The 23,923-nt window shown below is 32.4% G+C and overlaps 2 protein-coding genes and 1 pseudogene across 2 annotated transcripts; 1 reads left to right on the top strand and 2 right to left on the bottom strand.

The window, feature by feature from the left end:
- Positions 1–489: 489 nt before the first annotated feature.
- Positions 490–1,374, bottom strand: LOC25500576 (peptidyl-prolyl cis-trans isomerase FKBP62). The gene is made up of 4 exons (XM_013589048.3): positions 1,275–1,374; positions 1,110–1,190; positions 719–901; positions 490–623 (listed from the first exon to the last, which is right to left on the bottom strand). The coding sequence occupies exons 1-4, from the start codon at positions 1,372–1,374 to the stop codon at positions 490–492; spliced, it is 498 nt and encodes a 165-aa protein (XP_013444502.3).
- A 10,978-nt stretch (positions 1,375–12,352) lies between these two features.
- LOC25500575 (tyrosine-sulfated glycopeptide receptor 1) lies at positions 12,353–16,193 on the top strand. Its single transcript, XM_013589047.3, has one exon. The coding sequence runs from the start codon at positions 12,593–12,595 to the stop codon at positions 15,857–15,859; it is 3,267 nt and encodes a 1,088-aa protein (XP_013444501.1). The 5' UTR covers positions 12,353–12,592; the 3' UTR covers positions 15,860–16,193.
- A 5,250-nt stretch (positions 16,194–21,443) lies between these two features.
- Positions 21,444–23,780, bottom strand: LOC112417302 (uncharacterized; annotated as a pseudogene).
- Positions 23,781–23,923: the final 143 nt, after the last annotated feature.

The following is a 23,923-nucleotide window of genomic DNA, read 5'->3' as shown; positions in this document are numbered from 1 at the left end:
TACTTATAAATGTTAATCTGTCTCGCTATATTTAACATATTATGTTACGTTACGGTACCAAGGACGATGTCATGGAAATATTATGTTATGGTACAATACCAACGTCTATGCTTCTTATATTATAAAGAGTAAATTACACTCTCCTCCCTTCAAAGATGCTTGAATTACACTTTTCTTCTCTCTTATGTTAAAATATACACTCTCCTCCCCTCTTATTCAAAACATTTTAGAATACATTTCACTCCCCTCCCCTAAGAGAAGCTTGAATGACATTTCCCTCCCCTCTTAAGTTAAAATCTACCATTTACTCCCTCAATATTTTTTATTTATTTCTAATAATCTAACAAAATAGTAATAATCTAACACACTTCGAAAAAAATAGTATGGCGGATCTATTTTAATATAATCAAAATTTCAATACATATTTTTCACTATTTTTTATTCACAATTTCATTAACATATAATTTTAAACTCTATTATACAAACAAATTAATGTGAGGGTGAAACATTGGAAAAATTCAAATTACCGTCGTCTGTTTTAAATTCAAACAGCTCTGATTCACCATCATTGTAGCCCTTCTTAAAAAATACAGTGCCATCTTGCAGCTTACCAATTAGTTTCACTACGAAAATGCAAAATGAGGAAATATCATATCAAAACCCATTAAAACAAACAAAATGAAAAAATGAGCAGTCATTAGAATCAATGATGATTTACATTTCACAACAGCTCCCTCATTACACTTATATCCTTCTCCTTCCTTGACGACCTTCTTATCAAAGATTACTCCAGAAACAGTCTTCCAAGAAACCAACTCAAGAGTAATCTGCAACGACGTTGCATTAGGTGGAACTGAACCTTCATTGCCGTGAGCTGGCTTTCCCATGTAACGAAATCCATCTATAACACAATATGAAGATAACTAGTGGAATCCAGTAATGATGTATTATTTCTTATTTTGTAAAACTGTTATACAAAACTTCTTTTCTTATAATTAAAACTGAAAAATCAAATCAAACTTGTTTTAAAATACAATTTTTCAGAACAATATGATAAAATAGTAACAAGCAAACAAAATCTGGCCCAAAGTGATTTGTAGACAACTTACGTTGGGGCTTCACAGTCAAAATCGCTTTCTCTCCCTTCTTCATGGTTTTAACAGCCTTTGACAATGCAAGACAAAAATGACCTATCACATGGCGGGTAAACATTAATGAAGACTCTCTGGAAAAGGAAGTTAAACGAGACAACATTAAAATTTGTATGCACTTACCATCCTTCACTGTGAACTCCACCCCATCAGATTTTTTTACAAGCGTTCCATCATCAAGACGTGCTTCGTACTTAACTGCAATAGCACGAGAGGAGTTCATGGTTAACATCCGGATTACCAAGACTGTCATTTTCAGTTTTACCCTCTGTAAATTTTTTTTTTTTTTTAATTTCATCCTTGTAATTTGAAATTTTTTGGTTTTGGATCTTCATGGAAAATTTCGCTCCCTGTAATTTGAGAAAATTTAGGTTTATCCCCTTGTAATTTGAGCAAATTTCGGTTTACCTCCATTAATTTTTGAGCAAATTTTGGTTTACCTCCTCTCATATCTTCAATTTTGTACGGTCAAAATTCATGTAGTTCCAAAACCAAAAATCATCAAATTACAAGGACGAAATAAAAAAAAAAAATGTTTTACAAGAGTAAAACCGAAAATGACCTAAGGGTTAAAACACTTTTAACCCAAAAAACAAATATGTTAGAGACACGAACACTTTTAACCCAAAGAACTAGATTCACCGTGAACTAACTCAGGCGTGACAACTCTCGCTGCAAAGCCAAGGTAGCTTATGTTTGTCAAACAAAGATTGCACATTCACAATTAAGAAATCGTACTAGTAATTCATAATTCCAATTAAAAAAAAATACTCAAAGTTCCCATTTGTAATGGTAGCATCTGCATTGGAGAAACTAATCAAATTAACAATTCAATAAATGCATGTAGCACCAACACCTCTAATCGTTGGTGTATCCGGTGTCCGACAACTATATAAGTGATTACGTTTAAATAATTCATTTTCTCAAATTATTTGAAAGAGCATATGTGCAGCTTACATTGGTTTATTTGATGACAATTTATATGAAAACAATGAACTACATTACATTCACTTCTTAAAAAAAAAAAAAAAAAAAAAAATGAACTACATACATTCACAGTACATTAGCGCAAACATTGATATAATAAGCATTCATTCAATTGTAACTGTATAACATGGAAATTAAACTTAGTAGTAGTACCATCAAGAAAAGTCGCAATAAAATGAACTACACACTATGAAACACTGAAACAGACATGAACACCGGACACGTAGACAACAGCAATTATATTTGTTGGTGTCGGACACACATTCGATAAAAAATGTCGATGCTGCAGAGACTACACATAAAAATAATACAGCAAAAAAAAAAAAATGAAAACAAGCTTACCGAATTCCTTGTCTTTGCCGACGTCGAGAACGGGAACAGCCGGCGGCATTTTGATGACTTCGCTTAGGAAACGAAATAGAAAAGAATGATTTTGGGAAAGAAAGGTCAAATAGTTATTTAAAATATTATTATTATTTAAAAAGGTCAAATAGTTTAATTTTGAATGCATTGAATATAATTTTTTTCATAAAAGATTACTATTTAAAGCGTTTAAAAAGTGTTTGAGGAGCATTTGTTAGCAATTTTCAATGTTAACTAGTGTCTTTGGAGCACTAGTTAAATAGACTAATATAGTAAAAAATTCTTAAAACTCTTCTAGTCAAACTTTTAAAAGTGTAAAGATACTTTTTTCAATGTAAATTTTTTACTTTTGTTTTTCTTAACTAGTGTTCCGGAGACACTAATTAACATGACTCGTATTTTAATTAAAATCAATATTGTTTATATTTTTGTGGATTTTGATATTTCAATGAGATTTAAATAATTTTTTAATCGATTATTTAAATAGTATAAGGTATATGTTATTATTATTGTGAATTTTTTTATATTTCAATGTGATTTAAGTAATTTTTAATTGATTGTTTTCATAAAACACCATTTTGTTTATATTCTAATTCTAATTAATTTTAAATAGAAGGGCAATTTTGTAACTAACTTAAAAGAGATCTTTAAAAAAATAAATAAAAAAGACAATGACATGCTTAAGGTACAAAACATGTAATAAAGACAAACTTTTAAGGAAACAATATTTGGAATAATGAAAGTGAGTGTAAATTAGTGAAGGTTTCTAACTTGCACCTTAATAATACTTATAAAAATGAGTGTAAATAATCAAGTGGGTGTAGGATGCTAATTTGCACCTTAATAATTTTATGTGGGTGTAGTTTACTAACTTGCACCTTAGTGTTTTTAGGTGAGTGTAAGTTAGCAGCCCCTTATATAATATATTACTTTGATTATATCCACAAACTATATCATTTTATTTTTTTAATAAATTTATCGTATGCCTTTTAGGGAAAATTATTGTCTAATTCAAATTTTTAATTTTAACATATGTTAACTAAAAAAATTATTTATTTCAAAAATCTATTTAATTGTGTTTTTTTTTTTTTTACATATGTAATGCTAAAAAACTATGTGCCTCCCTTTGGTGCCTATAACGAGTCAAAAGATAGAAGTACTATATTCGTAACACATTAGACATCAAATATGTGCTTTTACTTTGAATTAATTGCTTAGGAAGTGGTGTATAAAATTGCAAACAAAAACATTTCTCATAGAGCATGCAACTTTAGCATCTCATTTGAGGGCTTAATTCATACAATCACGATAACATTTCATACACAATTCCCTGATCATACAGAATGCTCATAACTTTTACTATGCAAAACTCATATTGTAAATCACTGATACAAACAAGACATTAACACCGAACACAATATAGCAAACACGAACACATCAATAATAATAATTTGAAAAAATTGTATAATTAAATGTAACAACACTTATAATGATATATGTTATCTTTCAACACCGAACACACCTTAAAGAAGACATTTTGAACACAATGAAGCTGAACAATGAAAACTAACCCACATTATCTTCATGTATTTTCATTTAGGTACTAACAAGTAACAACTATCAAGAATATTTGTGAAACAGTTTACATGCAATCTCTAAAAATAAAAATAAGGAAGAATGGTCACCCCAAATGTTGCAAGAGGAGAGGGAAATAAAGATGAAATTTTCCCCTTTAACGAATAACCATACAGCCTCTTTTCTTTCTTTCTTTTTACTTAATCAAGCATACCACATCAACAATGAAATATAAAAAATTGAGTGTAGAATCCTAAAATTATGAAATAGTGGACTGAAAATATAGTTTATGCATGGGCTAAAACTTTAATTTAAATAAAATAGGGGGGGACTAAAAAGCCATAGTACACGTTTTGCTCATCAATGCAATATTTTTTAAATTATTTAAATTGAAAAATATTCATGTAATTCTTATATTGTTATATTACTTATTGTTAACTATAAATTATTAGTAGATACACCTACAATGACCTATAGTATAGGGGCCAGGATTGAACTGGTCTTGGATAAATATTGTTGAATGTGGATGTGATTATAGAAAATATCTAATTAATATGTAATTTTTTTTGTTGCTAATATGTAAAATATGTTTAGTTAGGATACAAACTTGCCGTATAATAAACGACATGCACATTCAGTTCTTGTTGTTAAAAAAATATGCAGTTCTCAACTTGATTTCAACAATCACATAGTGACAGAATTTTACCAACTAACCATATGTGTGTGAATATATCGTTCATTGACCGCCAACCACACGATTATATATACTTCAAATGGTTTTTGTTTAATTGTATGCAAGAAAAGAAAGGAACAAAAAACTTTGAATTCTGTAATATGAGTTTGAGCAAGTCTAATCAAACGTGCACCCAATGGAACTTAGTTTTGGACTGGCCATTGAATATAATTTACCTAATCTTGAGGAAGACTTCAAAAATAAGAAAATAGTTTTGATAAACTTATTTCTTTTAAAAATTTATGAAAAAATGGGTCAGACATTGTTAACATTTTCCATAAATTAATTTTATACGCCCGGTATGTAGCTCAACTATATCAACCAGAAACAATATTGACAGGGATCGGTTTCGAACCGAAATTTCTTCACTTCTTCACATTTAAAAATATGTAAATTTAGTCATTATACTATTTGATAAAAAAAAAATTACTAACATTTAATGAGAGACTAGAGTTTGACAATTAATTTTTTTAATATAATTATAAAATGGACTTATATGAAAATATACTGAAATATTATTTTGAATGTGGAAAACTATGTCACCATTATTCTCTAAATTTATATAAAACCAATTGGTTTTTTTTTGTTTTTGTTACAAAGCTAATAAAAGGAAAAAAAGAAAAAGACAACAGGAAAAAGAAAACCCTAAGCTCTAGGAAACAAAATGTACATAGCGTCGTTCTTGATCAGCGGGATAAGGTCGCTTGGCGAAATATCATAAGTAGAAAATTCTTCATTCAATGTGGCACCGAGTTTGGCTAAAAGATCTGCACATTGATTCTCTTCTCTGAGGCAATAGTGAATGGAGAAATTCCTTGTTGACAAGAGATCTTTAATATCTTGAATTAGATAAAAGCAATTGGTTAAGAAATATGTGATTATTCAATTTTGTTTTTTATTTACAAATTGCTCTCTCCCCCCTCTCTCTAGTGTAATGTAGGAAGTCAACAGCTGTATTGTTAAGTATATTAAAATTCGTTTCAAACCTTATACATTTTATCAATACAAATAAATAATTTGACAATTTGCGTAATATGCGTTGGATATTCCAGTGCTTCATGCATACTTTTATTTAAAAGTCGTAATTGTTTTGTTAAGAAATGAAATAAAAAGAATGTCAGCGAGAGTTTTGTGTTCGTCCTCAACATTGAAAAAAACAATCCAAAATTGTTTTATGTATTGGAAAATGACTCAACAAGTTTTTCTAAACGGTGCATAAAAATATAGTATAGTATATTTTAGACCTAAAGGTTAGAGACCAAATCTATATCAAATGCATTATTTTGTTCGATTTCTTTTTATGGTATTACTTTGACATTTCTATGCACGCAATCAAATTTTAATCTAGAACGAGATAACTTAAAAAACAAAGGTCTATTGTACTTTACTCATCTAATGTTATGGTGGATGATTTGCACTATGACATCCCTTTCAACTTTTAATTAGGACACTCTGCATCATATTTATAAGAAGAATATTATTTTTTCCACCTTGTTCATTTCTCGCGTCCTATTTTTTTCCAAAAATGTTTTGATGATTTTCGGATTTTAGAATCCGAATAAAGTTTTTCCTTTGTTATGAGGTGAAAAAAATGAATTTTTCACCAATTTAAATTTTATAATACGAAAACCTCAAAAAATATAGCGCGTTATTTGATTTTTCGGATTATAGAATCCGAACATCACCCTAAACACCCTATTTCAAGGGGAAAAACAGTTAAGATTATATAATCTGAACTCAGTTGGGATTAGGATTATATAACCCGAACTGTATCAGCACAAATTTGAATTTGTTCGTAACATGGATAATCATTTTAAGGATAATATTAATCTTTCTAACTCTTATGGATAATCATTTTAGGTCATTGTTAGTTGTTCTTAGTCAAAAATCCAATTTTTGAGCTACTTGATCGGATTGCTCCGAAACTTGGCATTGGCCATAAAATCAGGAAAAATCAAGGATTATGACTCCCTTAGAATTTTAGAAATTTTAGTGATATTTTAATATTTTTATGATTTTATTTGACATGTTTTTATCATTTTTTTACTTTGTTTTTTTGATTGTTTTTAAAAGCAAAATTCAAAACTGCTAAAATGGGAGAAATTCTAATTGTTCATTATACATAAGCATATTTAAGATTATAAAATCTAAACTCACTTAGGATTTTATAATCCAAAAATTCGAGGATATTTTTGAAAATTTTACATGATACGTGGTAATAGTCTTATAAGAACTCTCAATGGTTTACAATCATGTCTCCCATAGTTTTAAGAATCTCTGTGGAGGGTGTCAACACTCAAAGTTGACGATTTTTATAGTGAAAATTAATGTTTGATTATTTTGAAACAATTGGTATTTATCTCAAAACTATTGTTTGATTAGAAGCTACAATAACTTGGATTATTTAAACAATGTCTCATGTTCGAACTTAAGTGGATGAAAAAAGTATATAATTGGAGGGAATATTCCATCAAAAGTGACTCGTCAAAATCTCCAACAAGGATTAATTATCAGCAAAATCAATATATATTTTTCATCGATAATATAATTATAAATGAGAAGCTACCAAAAAAACGAAAAAGCTACTAAAATAATTTATTTTAGTTAATTTTTTTTTTCTGAGAGATTATTTTAGTCTGTTAAAATATAAGCTTTTGACTATATACAAAAACTTTCACACATAAATTATGTACTTTAAATAATCTTTACACTATTACAAAGTTAACTCATAATGACATTTGTGAAATATATAGAAACGTATCATGTACAACTTCACCGGTGGTGGTGGTGGAGTCTAGATCTCACACGGCTTATACAATTTGTTTCATAAAGTTAAAATTATTGTCATTAATCTCGTGTGTGTTTCAAACTCACACAAAAAACCAGTGTCTGATTGCGACAGATTTACTTACATGTTACAAACAAAGAACATAACTGTATGTATACAAGTACAAGAGTATAAGATCTCCAACCTATTTAGAGGAAACAAAATAGGTTTATCATTTTCTTTCCGTGAAGCAAATGGTTGAACAGATATAAATATTGCTTTTTAGTTTTTTCTATCTTGGGTTTTGGTTTTGGACCCTCTTATTTTCCAAAAAAAAAAAAATGAATTGTGTAAAAAAAGATCAATTAAATTGAGTTGAAATAAATGAAATGGATTATGGAGTAGATCAGAATTTTAGGCCTTAAAATTGTAAATGTCTAACAATTTAGGACCCAACACTTATCAAATATCAAATTGTCTAACCTAAATTGTTGTGGATTACACTAATAGAAGTTGGAATAAAATACATGAACTCTTGTTGATTCTTCGTCGATCTTCCAATCCCTTGTATGTCAGTAAAGAAGGAGACATATGTAAATTTTTTGATTGACCCATTAGATAAAAGATCGACACCAGATGTTATGGTGTACGAATGGGTAAGAGGAAAATGTGTGAACTTGACTGGGGTTTCACCACTTGTGGGATTAGAGATCGTGACTTTTACGATAGAACAGACAGCCCTAAAAGTTGCGTCAAGTAAAATGGTCAAACATGAAAAAGCGTATTTTGACAATCAACGTGCTTTTATACCATTTGTTTTTAACATTTTTGGCTTTCTAACACCAGAGGTTGTTGACTTTCGACATAGAGCTCAAATGGCACAACAATGTCATGTCTCTAATTCATAATGTTGTGTTTACGACGATTGATTTTGCCTTTCAAAAAGGCCTAACAATGCAGCTTATTGTCCGCTTAACTTTTATTCATGTGTAATTAATCTTTGCTATATATTAATAATCAAGTCCAAATTGCAAAATAATCGTTTACTCCATGTATACCGCATACACTTCAATTTGCTTTGAGAGAATGTTTCTATTTTCATTACAAAGTTGTGACCTTAATTTTTTACAAAGTTTTCTAAAAAAGCATACATAAATACCTACCAAAAAAGAAGTGTTTCCTATGGAAATACTTTTTTTTTTACTTTAAAGTTTGGTTTAATGGTAAAAAGATACTCCCTCCATCCCATTATAATTGAGTTTTTTACTCATTTCAGAAAAGCGATATCTAATTTAGCATTACTAAACCGGGATGGGAAAGATAGGCTCATTTGGAAGTTTAATCGTCATGAAATTTATACGGTAAGGTCGGCATATAGATATGCAATGAAAACACTTGTGGATAATGTGGAATACCGAATTCTGGGGGAATGGTTAAAAATGTGGAGTTTGAAGATTCCGCAAAGGGTAAAAGTTTTCCTTTGGAGAGCTGTAAGGGGTGTTTTTCCTACGCGTATGCGGATGCAAGATAAAGGTGTTCCATGTACGGATTGTTGTCCTTTTTGTGAAACAAATTACGAGAACGATTGGCATGTTTTCATGGGGTGTGAAGAAGTGAAAACTATTTGGAGAACAACAGGCCTATGGGATTTAATTGCTGAGACAGTTGCTGATGCCGCGAGTTTTGCAGACTGTTTTTTCTCATTATTATGCAGGTTAACAGCTGATAAGTGAAAAGACATGGCAATGATCCTTTGGTGCATATGGTGTCGCCGTAATGACAAAGTATGAGACGGTGATCTGAAGCCAGTTTCGATCGCAATTCAGTTATCACGTGAGGCGCTATTCCAATGGCAGATTGCAAGACAGACCACTGCAGCACCACATCAGACACAACATCAACAAACAATACAGTGGCAGCCACCAGCACAAGGTGTTCTGAAATGCAACGTCGATGTGGAAATTTTCAATGAGCAGAAGAGTTTTGGTACATGTATTTGTATTAGAGATCATCATGGCCATATTATAAAGGCTGCTACAAATTGGTACGAAGGAAATCCTCTCCTCAAGAAGCTGAAGCGCTGGGTTTACGTGATGCTATTTTATGGCTTGGACAGTTGGGATTATCAGATGTGCACATCGAACTAGATTGTAAGCTAGTGGTTGATAGCATATGTGATAAGAATAATAACCAAGCCAAATTTGGCAATATCATAGCTGATTGTAGGTCACTTTTACAACAATTCACAAACTTCAAGATAAGTTTTGTTAGGAGACAAGCGAATGTTGTCGCTCATAGCTTAGCAAGGGTGTCAATATTACATCCTCGTCACCATTTCTTCGATTTGATTCCATCTTGTATTACAAACCTTGGGATGAATAAAATAATAAGTTTATGGTTGTAAAAAAAAAATGTGTATAAGTGAAATAGAAAAAAAAAAAAAAAAAGGTTTTAAGTGTTTTTGTTAAGTATTGGTGCATTATTCTTTATCATAAATGTAAAATATAATATATTGAATTGGAAGTGGTAAAAATAGTATTAATTAAAGTTATAATTGGATAAAAGTAATTAATATAGTATTGGAAAGTGAAATTGGTCAATTTTTTGGGACAATATTTTTTTACAAATAACTCAGTTATTATAGGATGGAGGAAGTATGTCTTAAATTTAGAGGTCTTGGGTTTGAGTTTCTATCACTTATATTTCTACTTTAATGCATTAGGTGTTTGATTCATATGAATTTTTCTTACTTATACGATGTTTTACTTTTTTATCCAATGTGATAATTCTAACTCACATTTATACATCAAACATTTGTTTTTCAAATATAAGATCTCCACATCCATGATCCAACACTAGAAATTACTCCACATCTTCACCAAACCGAACCAAAAACTTTGATACTTGTCGTTGAAATAATCTTAAAACATTTGGATAGATCAACACATTAGATAAAAATCAATCAAACAAATTAGTTTGGATATCACATCTTCATCTAAAATATTAAAACGCTCATCTAACCTTCTATGTTGAATTGATGGCAATAAAAATAATTAAATTTGTTCTATAAAGTTTAGACAAATCTAATCTTTTAAGTTATCTTTTGAGATCATAACATTGCATAACAATATAATTAAATATTTGCATAAGACTTTATTTACAGTGTAAACATACAATTAATTAATAAACTCATATAGTGGTTCTCAAAGAAAAATGATTGATTAATAAACCAGTGGAGTAGCAAACAATAGTTGATTCAGTTTGGTGGCACCATAGAAGAGAAAGAGGAGAGACATGAAGAAGAGCAAAGCACCATTATCTTTTTTTATTTTGTCTCCAATATTGGTCCATCTAACACCACACATTTAAATGTTATAGACTATATAGTATATAATGTTAATGGAAAATACTTGTCAATCAATCATGACATGTATTGTTCATCATCATCGTTGAGAAATTCCACTCTTCCACTACTGGCCGCCCAAAAGTAAACGCTCATATATCCATTTCACTAAATTATTTTTAATGCCAAAAGGAAGGAACCATCCATTGCTACTTTTAATAATGAATTGTTTTTGTCTCCACTTGTCAACTTCACCCCATTTAAATAATTCAATTGCACATATAGTCTAACCTTCTGATATAGTATATTTTTTTAAACGGCCATTAAATGTTACTTGAGTTTTAATCTAAATATATAAGTAATTATTCAAATTACTAAACTATATATATAAAATCTGGTCCTCGTGAGCTTAACTCGGTTGATACTTGATATGAACAATGTATAATATATATAAGGTTTGAGGTTCGACCATCGATCACCACAAAAAAAAAATTATAAAATTTATCGAATAAGTCTTGTTGTATACCAACAAGAGACACTTCAAAATACATTTCATATTCATATAATTTAGAGAATAATTTGACGAATTTCTTTTTCAATTTTTTTTTTTTTTGAATTTGGACAAAGTAGAAGAGAGATTTGGGGGACTAATTTCACAATTTACTCTAAACTTTATCATAAATTCTTAAAAAAGTGACCATTCTTTGAGTATAGAGGGATCAATACCAGATTTAGATCCTCTACTGCAACACATACAAACACACGACATGCCTCCCTAATCCTCCATAACTATCCTTTTTTCCACTAACTCACAGTAATTAAAAATTTTAGCTGATCAATGAACTTCTTATGATATCTACATAAACTTAAATATTTAGACCGATTATGGCTAATCCAATGAGAAAAAAATCAAACGATCATCATTTAAATTTTAAACAACAATATAAGCAGATTAAACATTCCTTAAAAATAAAAAATAAACCAGATTAAACATCACATTTACCTCAAAATATTAAAGCAGTAAATATATATGTGATCTCAAGTATGAAGATACTGCACCCAAAAACACTTGGATGAGATAACAAAAGTCTCTTCTAATTTAACCAAAGTCATGTGTTTAAATCTAACCTTGGACATGCATCCGTGTTAAAATTCTTAAAGAAAGTTTATCGTCCATTTGAGTCTCATAATACTCAAGAGATTAATCTTCAAAGTTGCGCGTAGAGGATAATTACACCAAAAGAATACAAAGATGTTACTCAACATCTACTTTTTTTTATATTTTTTATTGAGGGTAATAACCTTACTCAGACTTGTGTGTATACCAAAAACATCTACTTTTTTATTTTTTATTGAAGGTAATGACCAATTCTAGCAACATCATTGTAGACATTGATCTAAATTTTTATATATTGAATTGAATTCAATAATAAACAAATGAAAACGTCACCCCCACTTCTCTCTCTTTCTCTCTCTCTCCCACCTTCATTTCTCATGGTCAATGGATGGTCATGGTCTCACCCCATGCCACCCCCAAAAATCTATTCCCTCATTGGTTCATCTCACCCTTATGTTCCCTTCATCTTCTTCCTCTTCCTCCATCTTCAACACTCCAACCTTCAAATTCAAACCAAACTCTCAAACTTTACCATCAAACTAACTAACTAACTAACATGAGATCAACATCAAACCAACCCTCCAACCCTTCTTCCAAAAACTACTTATTTTTCTCCAAACTAATGTCCTCTTTCAAAAAAACTACCTTTTTTCTAACCTTATTCATTGTCCATGTCTCTTCTTCTTGTAACCAACTTGACAAAGATTCTCTCTTATCTTTCTCTTCAAATTTCTCATCTTTTTCACCTCACCTACCACCTCTTAACTGGTCTTCTTCCATTGATTGTTGCAGTTGGGAAGGTATAACTTGTGATCAAAATAATCACCATGTTACACATCTTTTCTTACCTTCTAGAGGACTCACTGGTTTCATTTCATTTTCTCTTTTAACTTCCCTTGAATCTCTTTCTCATCTTAATCTTTCACATAATAGATTTTATGGTAATCTTCAAAATCACTTTTTTGATCTTCTTAATCATCTTTTAGTCCTTGATTTGAGTTATAATCACTTCTCTTCTGAATTACCAACTTTTGTTAAACCTAGCAATGGAACTGGAACTGGAAATAGTAGTGTTATTCAGGAATTGGATTTGTCTAGTAATTCATTCAATGGAACATTACCAGTTTCTCTGATTCAGTATCTTGAAGAAGGAGGGAATTTGATTTCTTTCAATGTAAGTAACAACAGTTTCACAGGTCCAATTCCAATTTCAATCTTTTGTGTTAATCAATTGAACAATTCTGCTATAAGATTCTTGGATTTTTCTTCCAATGATTTTGGTGGTACTATTGAGAATGGTTTAGGAGCATGTTCTAAGCTTGAGAGATTTAGGGCTGGTTTCAATGTTCTATCAGGGGATATACCAAATGATATTTATGATGCTGTTTCACTCATTGAAATATCATTGCCACTTAATAAGATTAATGGATCAATTGGTGATGGAGTTGTCAAACTTGTCAATCTCACTGTTTTGGAGCTTTATTCCAATCATTTGATAGGTCCTATTCCTAGGGATATTGGTAGACTTTCCAAGTTGGAAAAGTTACTTCTTCATGTCAATAATTTAACTGGTACAATTCCACCATCTTTGATGAATTGTAACAATCTTGTTGTGTTGAATTTGAGGGTGAATAATTTGGAAGGAAATCTATCTGCGTTCAATTTCTCGGGATTTGTAAGACTTGCTACCCTTGATCTTGGTAACAATAGGTTTAGCGGTGTTTTACCGCCGACCCTTTATGATTGTAAGTCACTTGCAGCATTAAGGCTTGCAACTAATCAACTTGAGGGACAGGTTTCATCTGAGATACTTGGACTCGAGTCTCTTTCGTTTCTATCGATTTCTAATAACAGGTTGAAGAATATCACTGGTGCTCTTAGAATACTCACTGGCCTTAAGAAGCTCAGTACCCTTATGCTCTCCAAGAATTTTTACAATGAAATGATACCACATGGTGTGAACATCATAGACCCTAACGGATTCCAAAGTATCCAAGTTTTAGGGTTAGGTGGTTGTAATTTCACCGGTCAGATACCAAGTTGGCTTGAAAATTTAAAGAAGCTTGAGGCCATAGACCTGTCTTTTAATCAATTCAGTGGTTCAATTCCTTCCTGGTTAGGTACACTTCCTCAGCTTTTCTACATAGACCTGTCAGTTAACCTACTTACAGGTCTGTTTCCGATCGAGCTCACAAAACTCCCGGCACTAGCATCACAACAAGCAAATGATAAAGTAGAAAGAACTTACTTGGAGTTACCTGTCTTTGCTAATGCCAACAATGTTTCTTTGTTGCAATACAATCAACTTTCAAGCCTTCCACCAGCAATTTACCTTGGAACCAATCACCTCAGTGGCAGCATCCCGATTGAGATTGGCCAACTGAAAGCTCTTCTTCAGCTGGACCTGAAGAAAAACAACTTCTCTGGCAATATACCCGATCAAATTTCAAACTTGGTTAACTTGGAGAAACTAGACCTCTCGGGAAACAACCTATCCGGTGAAATTCCTGTTTCACTCACTAGATTACATTTCTTGTCCTTTTTCAGTGTAGCACACAATAATCTTCAAGGACAGATACCAACTGGTGGTCAGTTTAATACTTTTTCCAACACCAGCTTTGAAGGAAACTCGCAATTGTGCGGTTTGCCTATTCAGCACCCTTGTTCTTCTCAACAAAATAATACTAGTACTTCAGTTAGTAGCAAACCCAGCAAAAAAATAATAGTAATACTTATTATTGCTGTCTCTTTCGGCATAGCTACCCTGATAACATTATTGACACTGTGGATACTCTCCAAGAGAAGGGTTAACCCCAGAGGAGATTCTGATAAGATTGAACTGGAATCAATTTCGCCATACTCAAACAGCGGCGTTCATCCTGAGGTTGATAAGGAGGCTAGCCTAGTGGTATTGTTTCCAAACAAAAATAATGAAACCAAGGATCTTTCCATATTAGAGATCATAAAAGCCACTGAACATTTCAGTCAGGCGAATATAATAGGTTGTGGCGGTTTTGGTTTGGTTTATAAAGCATCATTTCAAAATGGAACTAAGCTAGCCATCAAGAAACTTTCAGGAGATTTAGGCCTTATGGAAAGGGAATTTAAAGCAGAAGTAGAGGCTTTGTCAACAGCACAACATGAGAATCTGGTATCATTGCAAGGTTACTGCGTGCACGACGGTTATCGGCTACTCATATATAATTACATGGAGAATGGAAGTCTCGATTACTGGCTGCACGAAAAGTCTGACGGTGCATCTCAACTCGATTGGCCGACTCGTTTGAAGATCGCACAAGGAGCAGGTTGTGGTTTGGCCTATTTGCATATGATATGTGATCCACACATCGTGCACCGTGATATAAAGTCAAGCAATATACTACTCAATGATAAGTTTGAAGCGCGTGTTGCTGATTTCGGGTTGTCGCGGTTGATTCTTCCGTATCAGACTCATGTTACAACGGAACTTGTAGGTACATTGGGTTACATTCCTCCGGAGTATGGGCAAGCATGGGTGGCTACTCTTAGAGGAGATGTGTACAGCTTTGGTGTTGTAATGCTTGAGCTTCTCACCGGAAGGAGACCTATGGATGTATGCAAGCCTAAAATTTCAAGGGAGTTGGTCAGTTGGGTTCAACAGATGAAAAACGAAGGAAAACAAGAACAAGTATTCGACTCAAATCTACGAGGGAAGGGATTTGAAGGAGAGATGCTGCAAGTACTTGATATAGCATGCATGTGTGTTAATATGAATCCTTTCAAGAGACCAACCATCAGAGAAGTTGTTGAATGGCTAAAGAATGTTCCCAGAAATAAAGACTAGAGAAGAGGAACATTTGTAATTCAACGAAATTGTGACAGTAGATATTGTATACTTGTGCAAATTTTACTTTTTTTTTTGCTTTTCTATAAATACAGATTGTCATTTTTTACCAATCATATATGTTGACTCAACTTGTGAGAATATTATTGGCATAAAGATTTTGTGAATTGTATTATGTGATCAATATCGTCCATTTTTAGTTGCAGAACTCTGTATATAGGAACTAGTGTTATTGCTTGTGCAGAAGCTATTCCTTCACATTTCAATAGCTTGTAATAACACTATCTGATTAAGAATACATCATCTTAGGCAATGCAGGCCTCTGTTAGATCAATTCTTGTTTTACTTCTCAATCTTACTGTGGCGGTTCTACAACTTTCTGAGTTTAATTCATGGTAGATTAATGAAACTGGTGAGAGTACATACTGGAACTGGACATCTAATAAAATGGAAGCCAATTTCGCATTTCAATTTTTTTTTTTTTAGTCTAGACACTCGGTATCCAGAAATTATATTGAACTCCGACTAATCCGAGTCGAGCTAAATGAACCCGTATTAGAGGCGAAGTTCTCTCGGTGTCTACTGACATGAATACATAACTCTGCTTGAGGAGAACTAACATACATCGGTCCAAATGGTTTAATTTTGCTATTTAAGGAAATTTTCTATGAATACACATGGAACAGCTTCAATCACAGAACAACTAGTCATGATAAAACAAATAACAGTCTATGTTCCTTTGCCTTCATGTTCCTTCTGTTTGTATCAAGATATGCAGTGTATTTTAGTGGTCTTGGTTTTGTTCACGCACCTTAGTGGAATCATGTGACAGTAGACCGAAACCATTAATGTCTATTACCTTCTATGAACCTTTGACACAGACACGATATTGACCCTAACATGTAGGCAATGATAATAGTTTGAAAAATGAATTAATTGAATACAATTGCATGTGTTGATATTGAACATCGATGTGTCGGAGACCAGACACGTCTTCAATACGATGCTGAAGAGATTTTCCTTCTGTCTATCATCTAAAATTAGAATAAGTCGTGTTAAGCGACCAAACTTTTTTCAACACGAAGAGGAAACACACGGTACATTCATCTTTTGATACTGTGAACTTCATGGTTTGGTGATGTGTGATTCAACAATAATTGACATTTTAGAATTTGCACTGTGAAGCTAACATGCTTTCCAGATCAGAATGTTGACAGTTGTTTATTAGCATTTAGCATGTATTTTGTTAATTTGAAGTATTATTATACATCAAGAAAAAATGTAAGGCCAAAAAACAAAATCAGAATTGCACGCAAGCAAAATCAACATTTTGATTTGTTTTTTTTTTTTTTCTTCTTTTGGAAATCTAATTTTTAGAATGATGTGATATGTAAAAGACTTTTTAGAGAACTTATTTATATTTTATTTAGGCTTGCTGAATGTGTCTAGGTGTGTTTGGATAAACACATTATCCACATGTCATAAGCTATTTTCGTAAACTCTTCCAAAAACTTACATGTTTATACTATTATATAAGTTGAAATAAGTTAAATTAACACTTTCAAACACATTCAATTGTTTGAAAGAACTCACAAAAATTACTTCTGATATACAATAAATTGTTTTCAGCTTCTTTTCTTTATAAAGATAGCATATAGAAAACTATTCAGCACTGGCAATTTAGATTGACAGTGTATTTTACGGTACAAATGCACATGGTTACATTCAATCACTTCCATTTCTCTCCTAATCTACGTGTAAGTGACAGTTTCGTATCCGAAGTTGGTGTGTGTGCATGTGTCAAGGTATCATAATATGGAAATAGTTGAGAGAGATGTTGGAAGCTTATTGGAGATGTGACATAGCACAAATGTAAATTGCTAATGACTACTATATTGACTCAGTATCCATCTTTTTGGTTGCATTGGTTACAAAGAAGAAAATCATTCCTGTCCATTTAAATGTGAGGTTAAATTTTCAGTGGTGGGGCATCAAAAAACATAATGCTAGGCTATGCATGATTAACCAACTTTCACTAGACACAAAATCAAATGGAAAGATATAACATTATGCTTCTCAAAGTGCATGCAATCATATCATGCTAGAATTTGATGATTTCAAATTTCACTAGAAATTGCTAGTAAGCTTCCCTGGATAAGTACGGATAGATAACATTCAGATTTGGTATCATGTCATGCTATAACTTCAAAATAATGCTACGAGTGTTGTCAATTTTAGGGTATTGAGTTTGAGTCTTATTGATGAAAGAAATTTCCTTATTTGGGACTAATGTCTCATTTTCTATTCTTGTATGCACAATGGTTTTTTAATTCAACACCATTCAACATTCACTTTTTCAATTCCCAACACTCCATATCATTTTCTCTCTTTTATTCAACACTCATTCAACTTTTACCCTCTCCAATGGTTTTTCATTCAACACTTTACCCCCACCACTTTTTACTTGACTAATACCTCAAATTCGTTCTTGAATTTTAAAAAATCGGCCAAATTCGTCCCTGAATTTTGCGAAATATCTATTTAGTCCCTGAATTTTACAGACGTCCATCAAAATGGTCCCTCCGTCCAAAAGCTCCGTTAGTGGTGATGACGTGTCCCTTGCATGCTGTGTTGTCTTGTACACGTGTCGACAAGGCAGCCACGTGTACAAGGACTAAATTGATGGAAATGGTAAAAATTCGAGACTTAACTTTTCAGTATAATTTTTCCTGTGTTTCCAATTATACCCCTCTAAAATATGGATCGATTTGAGACTTACTGGCATAATTTGAGGACTAATTTGATGGATTTTGTTATAATTTAAGGGCTGATATGATTGATTTTATCTGCAGAGAATGAGTAAAAGGAGATATGGCATGAGAGGACCAGTGATTTCAAATGACATGCATAAACAAACACCACTGAGGGGTCCTGCTCCACAAAATCCAATTGCTCCGGGAGTTATTAGAGTTTCAAATCCAAAATCCGCTTCTACTCAACGCCAATACATGGAGTTTATCCCAACTCCAGGATTTCCAAAGCATTGATACTTGTTTAAATTATGCTTTTGGACTAGTTTAATTAATGTTTTTTGGACTTGTTTAGTTTATGCTTTTTTGGATATGTAATCACTTAAGAACATCAAATGATTTGATGACTTGATGACTATGTAATGTTATTTTTTGGGCTATGTAGTGACTTATGAACATCAAATAGATGACTTATGATGGTATGCAAATGTGTGTCTTTTTATAATCAAAGTGTCTGTCTTTTACTTTTTACTTTGTTCAGCAAATGTATGCACCAAGGATCACAGTGATATCTGTTGTGAAAATTCAAGGACCTATTTGATGGTATTTTCACTAATTTGAGGATCGAAATGATGGATATGCAAGGCAAAAGGCAAAATCAATATAATTTAAACAAAACATTCATACATCAAATAACCATTGTTAAACAAACCTTATGCAGAGGGCAAGCATAGAAAGGCCTTCCTGGGTTATTGACAGTGTTTGTTGTTCTTACAACACAAATTCTAGGACACCAACGCTGAAGCTCTCTCACATCATCATTGTACATAGAGCTTGAAGATGAATACCGGTTGTTGTAGTTGTTTTTGCCCATTCGCGCACCACCCATCAATTCTGAACACCGAATCTACAATGCAGACCACTTGATTTATGAATTTCGAATTTAATCAAAAAAATTAGGGTTCTAAGTTTTTTGAATTGGGGAAGAAATTTGACATCAATTCATGGAAGAAATTTTGGAGATTTTGAACTCTATGTAAGGAATTATAGCATTAGGGTTCCAAATTTATATATTTGGGGAAGAAATAGCCCTTAACGAGGAAGAGGAGAAAGAGCCGTTACTCACAAAGAAGAGAAATAGCCGTTGCCAATTTTCTGAAAATCCATCAATTTGGTCCTTGGAAATTTTGTGTAAATCAATCAGTTTGGTCCCTGCTTGCGTTGCATCTGACGTGGTAAGCTTTGTCAGAGGTTAACGTTACACGTCACCTCCGTTAACAGACCAACTTAACGGAGGGACTGATTTGATTGACATTTTATAAATTCAGGGACTAATTTGATATTTCGCAAAATTTCAGGGACGAAATTGACCGATTTTTCAAAATTCAAGGACGAATTTAAGGTATTAGTCCTTTTTATTTCTTATTCTTATTTAATTTTATATTTTTGTTTTTATAATTGCATAAAATTACAATTATCGATTATAATTAAATTAAAAAACACTTAACGATTTCTTTTTTTGTTTTTTGTAGAAACAAAATTTATTTAAATAATTTATTTTTATTTTCTTTACTTAAAATGCAATACAATAAACTAAGCACGCGTCACACAAATAATTTAAAATGCAAGGCAACATACTAATAGAAAGATAATAATATTAAGATAGTGGAAAATTTCGTTTTTTTTTGTGTCCAAATCAAATGAACCAAATATCTATTTATAGACAAAAAAAATCATGAATTTTGTAAAAAAAAAAAAAAAAAAAAAAATCATTTGTCATGAAATAATTGAGTTTAAATAATTAAGATGAGATTAATCCAGCAAGCCAATCAACAAGTGCCACATGGCAGCTCTTATCTGCGTCTGGAGAAAGACCAGTCGGCCTGTCAGGCGCATGTAGTGCACTCTCCCTACAAACCACTTGTTTTGCGCTACATCATCTTCAGATTGGCCCACCATTCTCCCATTCAACATCTCTCTCCTCCACATCATCATTCAACACACCATTGGAGCACTTCCACTTGTTGAAAGTTACTTTCAACATAGCAATTCAACACCATTGGACATGAGTAAATATTAGTTTATTAAAGTATACAATATTATTTTATGACAACTTACTATGACCGCACAAATATCTAAATAGTCTGATTTGTTTGTTTATAGTATGAAACTATTTTGCTAAAGTTGTTTTATTTGATAGGTGACTCATATTCCGCAAAAGATGAGTTCAACTCCCTTTTTTATGTAAGGATTTTGTTAGTGGGTGATTTGTAAGTGTCTCTGATAATATTTTGAGTCTAGAGATATGTCCTTATCCTAGTGAGTCATCGGGACCCAACTCATCTAATTTTTTTTCTATAAAAAAATTTTTTACATTATCGTGCATACAACTTTTTTTTATGAGCAACTCGTTGGTGTGGAATATATAAATGTCTTTGTCAGCGTTTGCTATAAGTCTCAAGTCTCACGAGCCCTCAAGACCAACTCATCTAAATTTCTTTCTATGAAAAAAAAAAACTAGTTTATATTATCAGGGAATATAATTTTTTTTTCAATCAGTAATCAGTGCATACAACTTAATTTTACTTGATGCTTTAATATAGTTAATTATGAGTTCATATTTAATATATACCGGGCTGTTTGGATAGTGTGGCTTTTTGGTGTTGGGTTCTTACAAATTCGATTTTATAAAATTGAGTTTATTTAAATTTAATTTTGAAGTTAATTGAGTTTATTTGATTGTTTTTCATAATTGAGTTTATTTGCTTGTCTATGACACAGTTTCATAAAAATGTTAGATATTCAATACATTGAGATATGTTAGTTGCCTTAAATTATGTAGTCGTTCTACTGAATCACACTCACTACCCTGCAGTTTCATAATTTATGTTCAAACTTTTTTGTACTAAACAAATATACTACTACTTCAAGTCCTATAAATCAGATACAGTCCTACTCCATATGATCACCATCACTATCACTATCATCATTCTCAATTTTATTTCTTTTTTCTCTTGTTCCTGTTTTTGCAGTGATTTGTTAAGTGCATGTATCTGACTTCTTAAAGCACTGACATCTGCTGAATTAATGGGAAGTTTAACAGATGTAACCAATGTTTTGTTTACAGATCCGAGACCAAAAACCTTTACAACCAAATCTATTCATATATGTAAGCCAGATCGTATTTATGTGGATCATATCGTTGATTATCAGTTATCACCTCCATTCTCTTCCGAAACAAACTTGGAAGATAATTCCAATTTTCTTTTTTCAAATTTATCCTGCATCACATTTGAACACATCAGAAAAAACGAAATAACTATTAGAAAGGAGAAAGTTAGAAGTTAGAACCAAATTAATTAAAGATGCAGTGAAAGGACAGAAAGCATAAATATATATATGAACCAGTAAACAGAATGACAGGCATTGAACTTGTATCCGAATCAACATTTCTGATAGGAGAATGACAAAAAAATTTACTGCTAAAATCACAGCACTAACAGATGAATTGGTTTGGGTGGTGGAGGACATAAGCATTGAAATGACAGAGATCCTGATTCAACTCCACTAACCACTAACATTTGTTGTTCTAAGAAAATAACATTGAATCAAATATTTATCTCATATAAGATCGATCGTATGCCTCTCTGACTCCAATTGCAGATAGTTAAAACCAGCGCGGAGTCATGGCTTGGAAACTAATAAAGGGTTGTGTTGGAATATGGCAAAGAAAAGAAATGATAGCAAAGTTCACAAGTAAGAATGACGGGACACAATTTTCTTGTGTGTGTGAGCTCAATGTTTATTTGTTTGGTTTCTATTAGAGAAGCACATGAGAAACCAGAGAGGCTGAATGAAAAATGATTAATTTCCAACCAGCCAGGTAAAAGTCAATTCCAGGTAAAGAGAAAATCAAAACAGCAAAAGAGTGCAAAGTGAAACCATTCTTAAATAACAGTAATGTAACAACAGATAACAAAATAAAACTGGACAAAACATATATTTAATTCCAGCAAAACAGAAATACAAAACTCATATGCATTGTCATGAAAATCGGGGTCTAACTCATCCTTAAAAACCGGCTTGTACAGTGAGGAGTGCCTCCTCTATATAAACTCTTCTCAAGAATCCTATTTATCCGACGTGAGACTAAATGTCACCGAGTGTTGGCCGCTAACACACCCCCTCACGCTTCAGCCCGGCCCAATGGGCCTGAATCGTGGACGATGCAGGAAGCCCAACGATGGACCCGATAGGTCCTGATACCAGTGTTATTATTAGAGAAAAAACCAAATTAGTCTATGTTAAAAAACAGATGGGACTTACATAAGCAGACTATGAACAAGGACCAACCCAACATTGATCCTTTTTTCGATGAGTATGGAAATAAGACTCTGCCGGTGATGGATCTGTCCCTTTTGCCTCCTGTAAATGATAAAAGTACTTTTTAACGTTATTCATTCTGAACATTAAATACAAAACATAATATAGTAAATTAATGATACCATTCGCTTCCAATGCAAACGACGAGGAATTGATTTGCCAGTGTGAAGAGTTGCACCAGCCATAGACTCAAAGTTTCTTTTATTTATTTCAGACTTTGTTTTGTATTTTAAGGATTCCCAATGTGCCTTCAATTGTGCCCAGACACACTCTTCCATCCAAATTGGTTTTTGATCTAAATTTTTTACGAGCTTCTTGGATTAACGGAATCATTTTAGCTGAACCCCTTTTCTCAAAGTTATGTCGCACCAAGTCGTTATGTTGAGGTGGCCATGTAAACTTTGACTACATTGATTTTGCCAGATAAGAAAATTACTACATTAGACACATTTTTCAAACAATACCAAAACAATTTAATCAAAGCTTGAAACTTGAGTACTTTAAATATATTAAACCACAAATCTCGTTGCTTTTTTGATAACTGCTTCCATGATGGTTCCCTCCTCCAAGTTAGTACGTAAGATTGAAGCAATTGCCTTTCCTACCAACCTGTGTTGATCAAACCTGTGTAAAACAATAAAAAATAATTACAAAAACATAGGAATAACTCATATATGTCATCACGTTAGAAGGACTCACCCATCACCTTCTGGTCGTAAAGGGATTTTGTTCCCATTACTCTCTTCACGAACATGGTTAGTAGTAGAAGATGGTGTTTCGTTGACCATTGGAAATTCTTTCCAATGAAGGACTTGGGGAGAGGTTGAAGTCTAGATCGAGGCGGAGGTGGATGCGGAGTGGGTTCGGGATGCAGGCGGAGTTTAGGTTGTGGCCGAGGTTCAGTGGGTTGGGGTTGCAGGTGGAGTTGAGG

Source organism: Medicago truncatula, chromosome 8 (genome assembly GCF_003473485.1).
Source record: "Medicago truncatula cultivar Jemalong A17 chromosome 8, MtrunA17r5.0-ANR, whole genome shotgun sequence".
Lineage (NCBI taxonomy): Eukaryota > Viridiplantae > Streptophyta > Magnoliopsida > Fabales > Fabaceae > Medicago > Medicago truncatula.
Note: the sequence above shows the minus strand (reverse complement) of the source record. Positions and strands in the feature narration are given on the sequence as shown.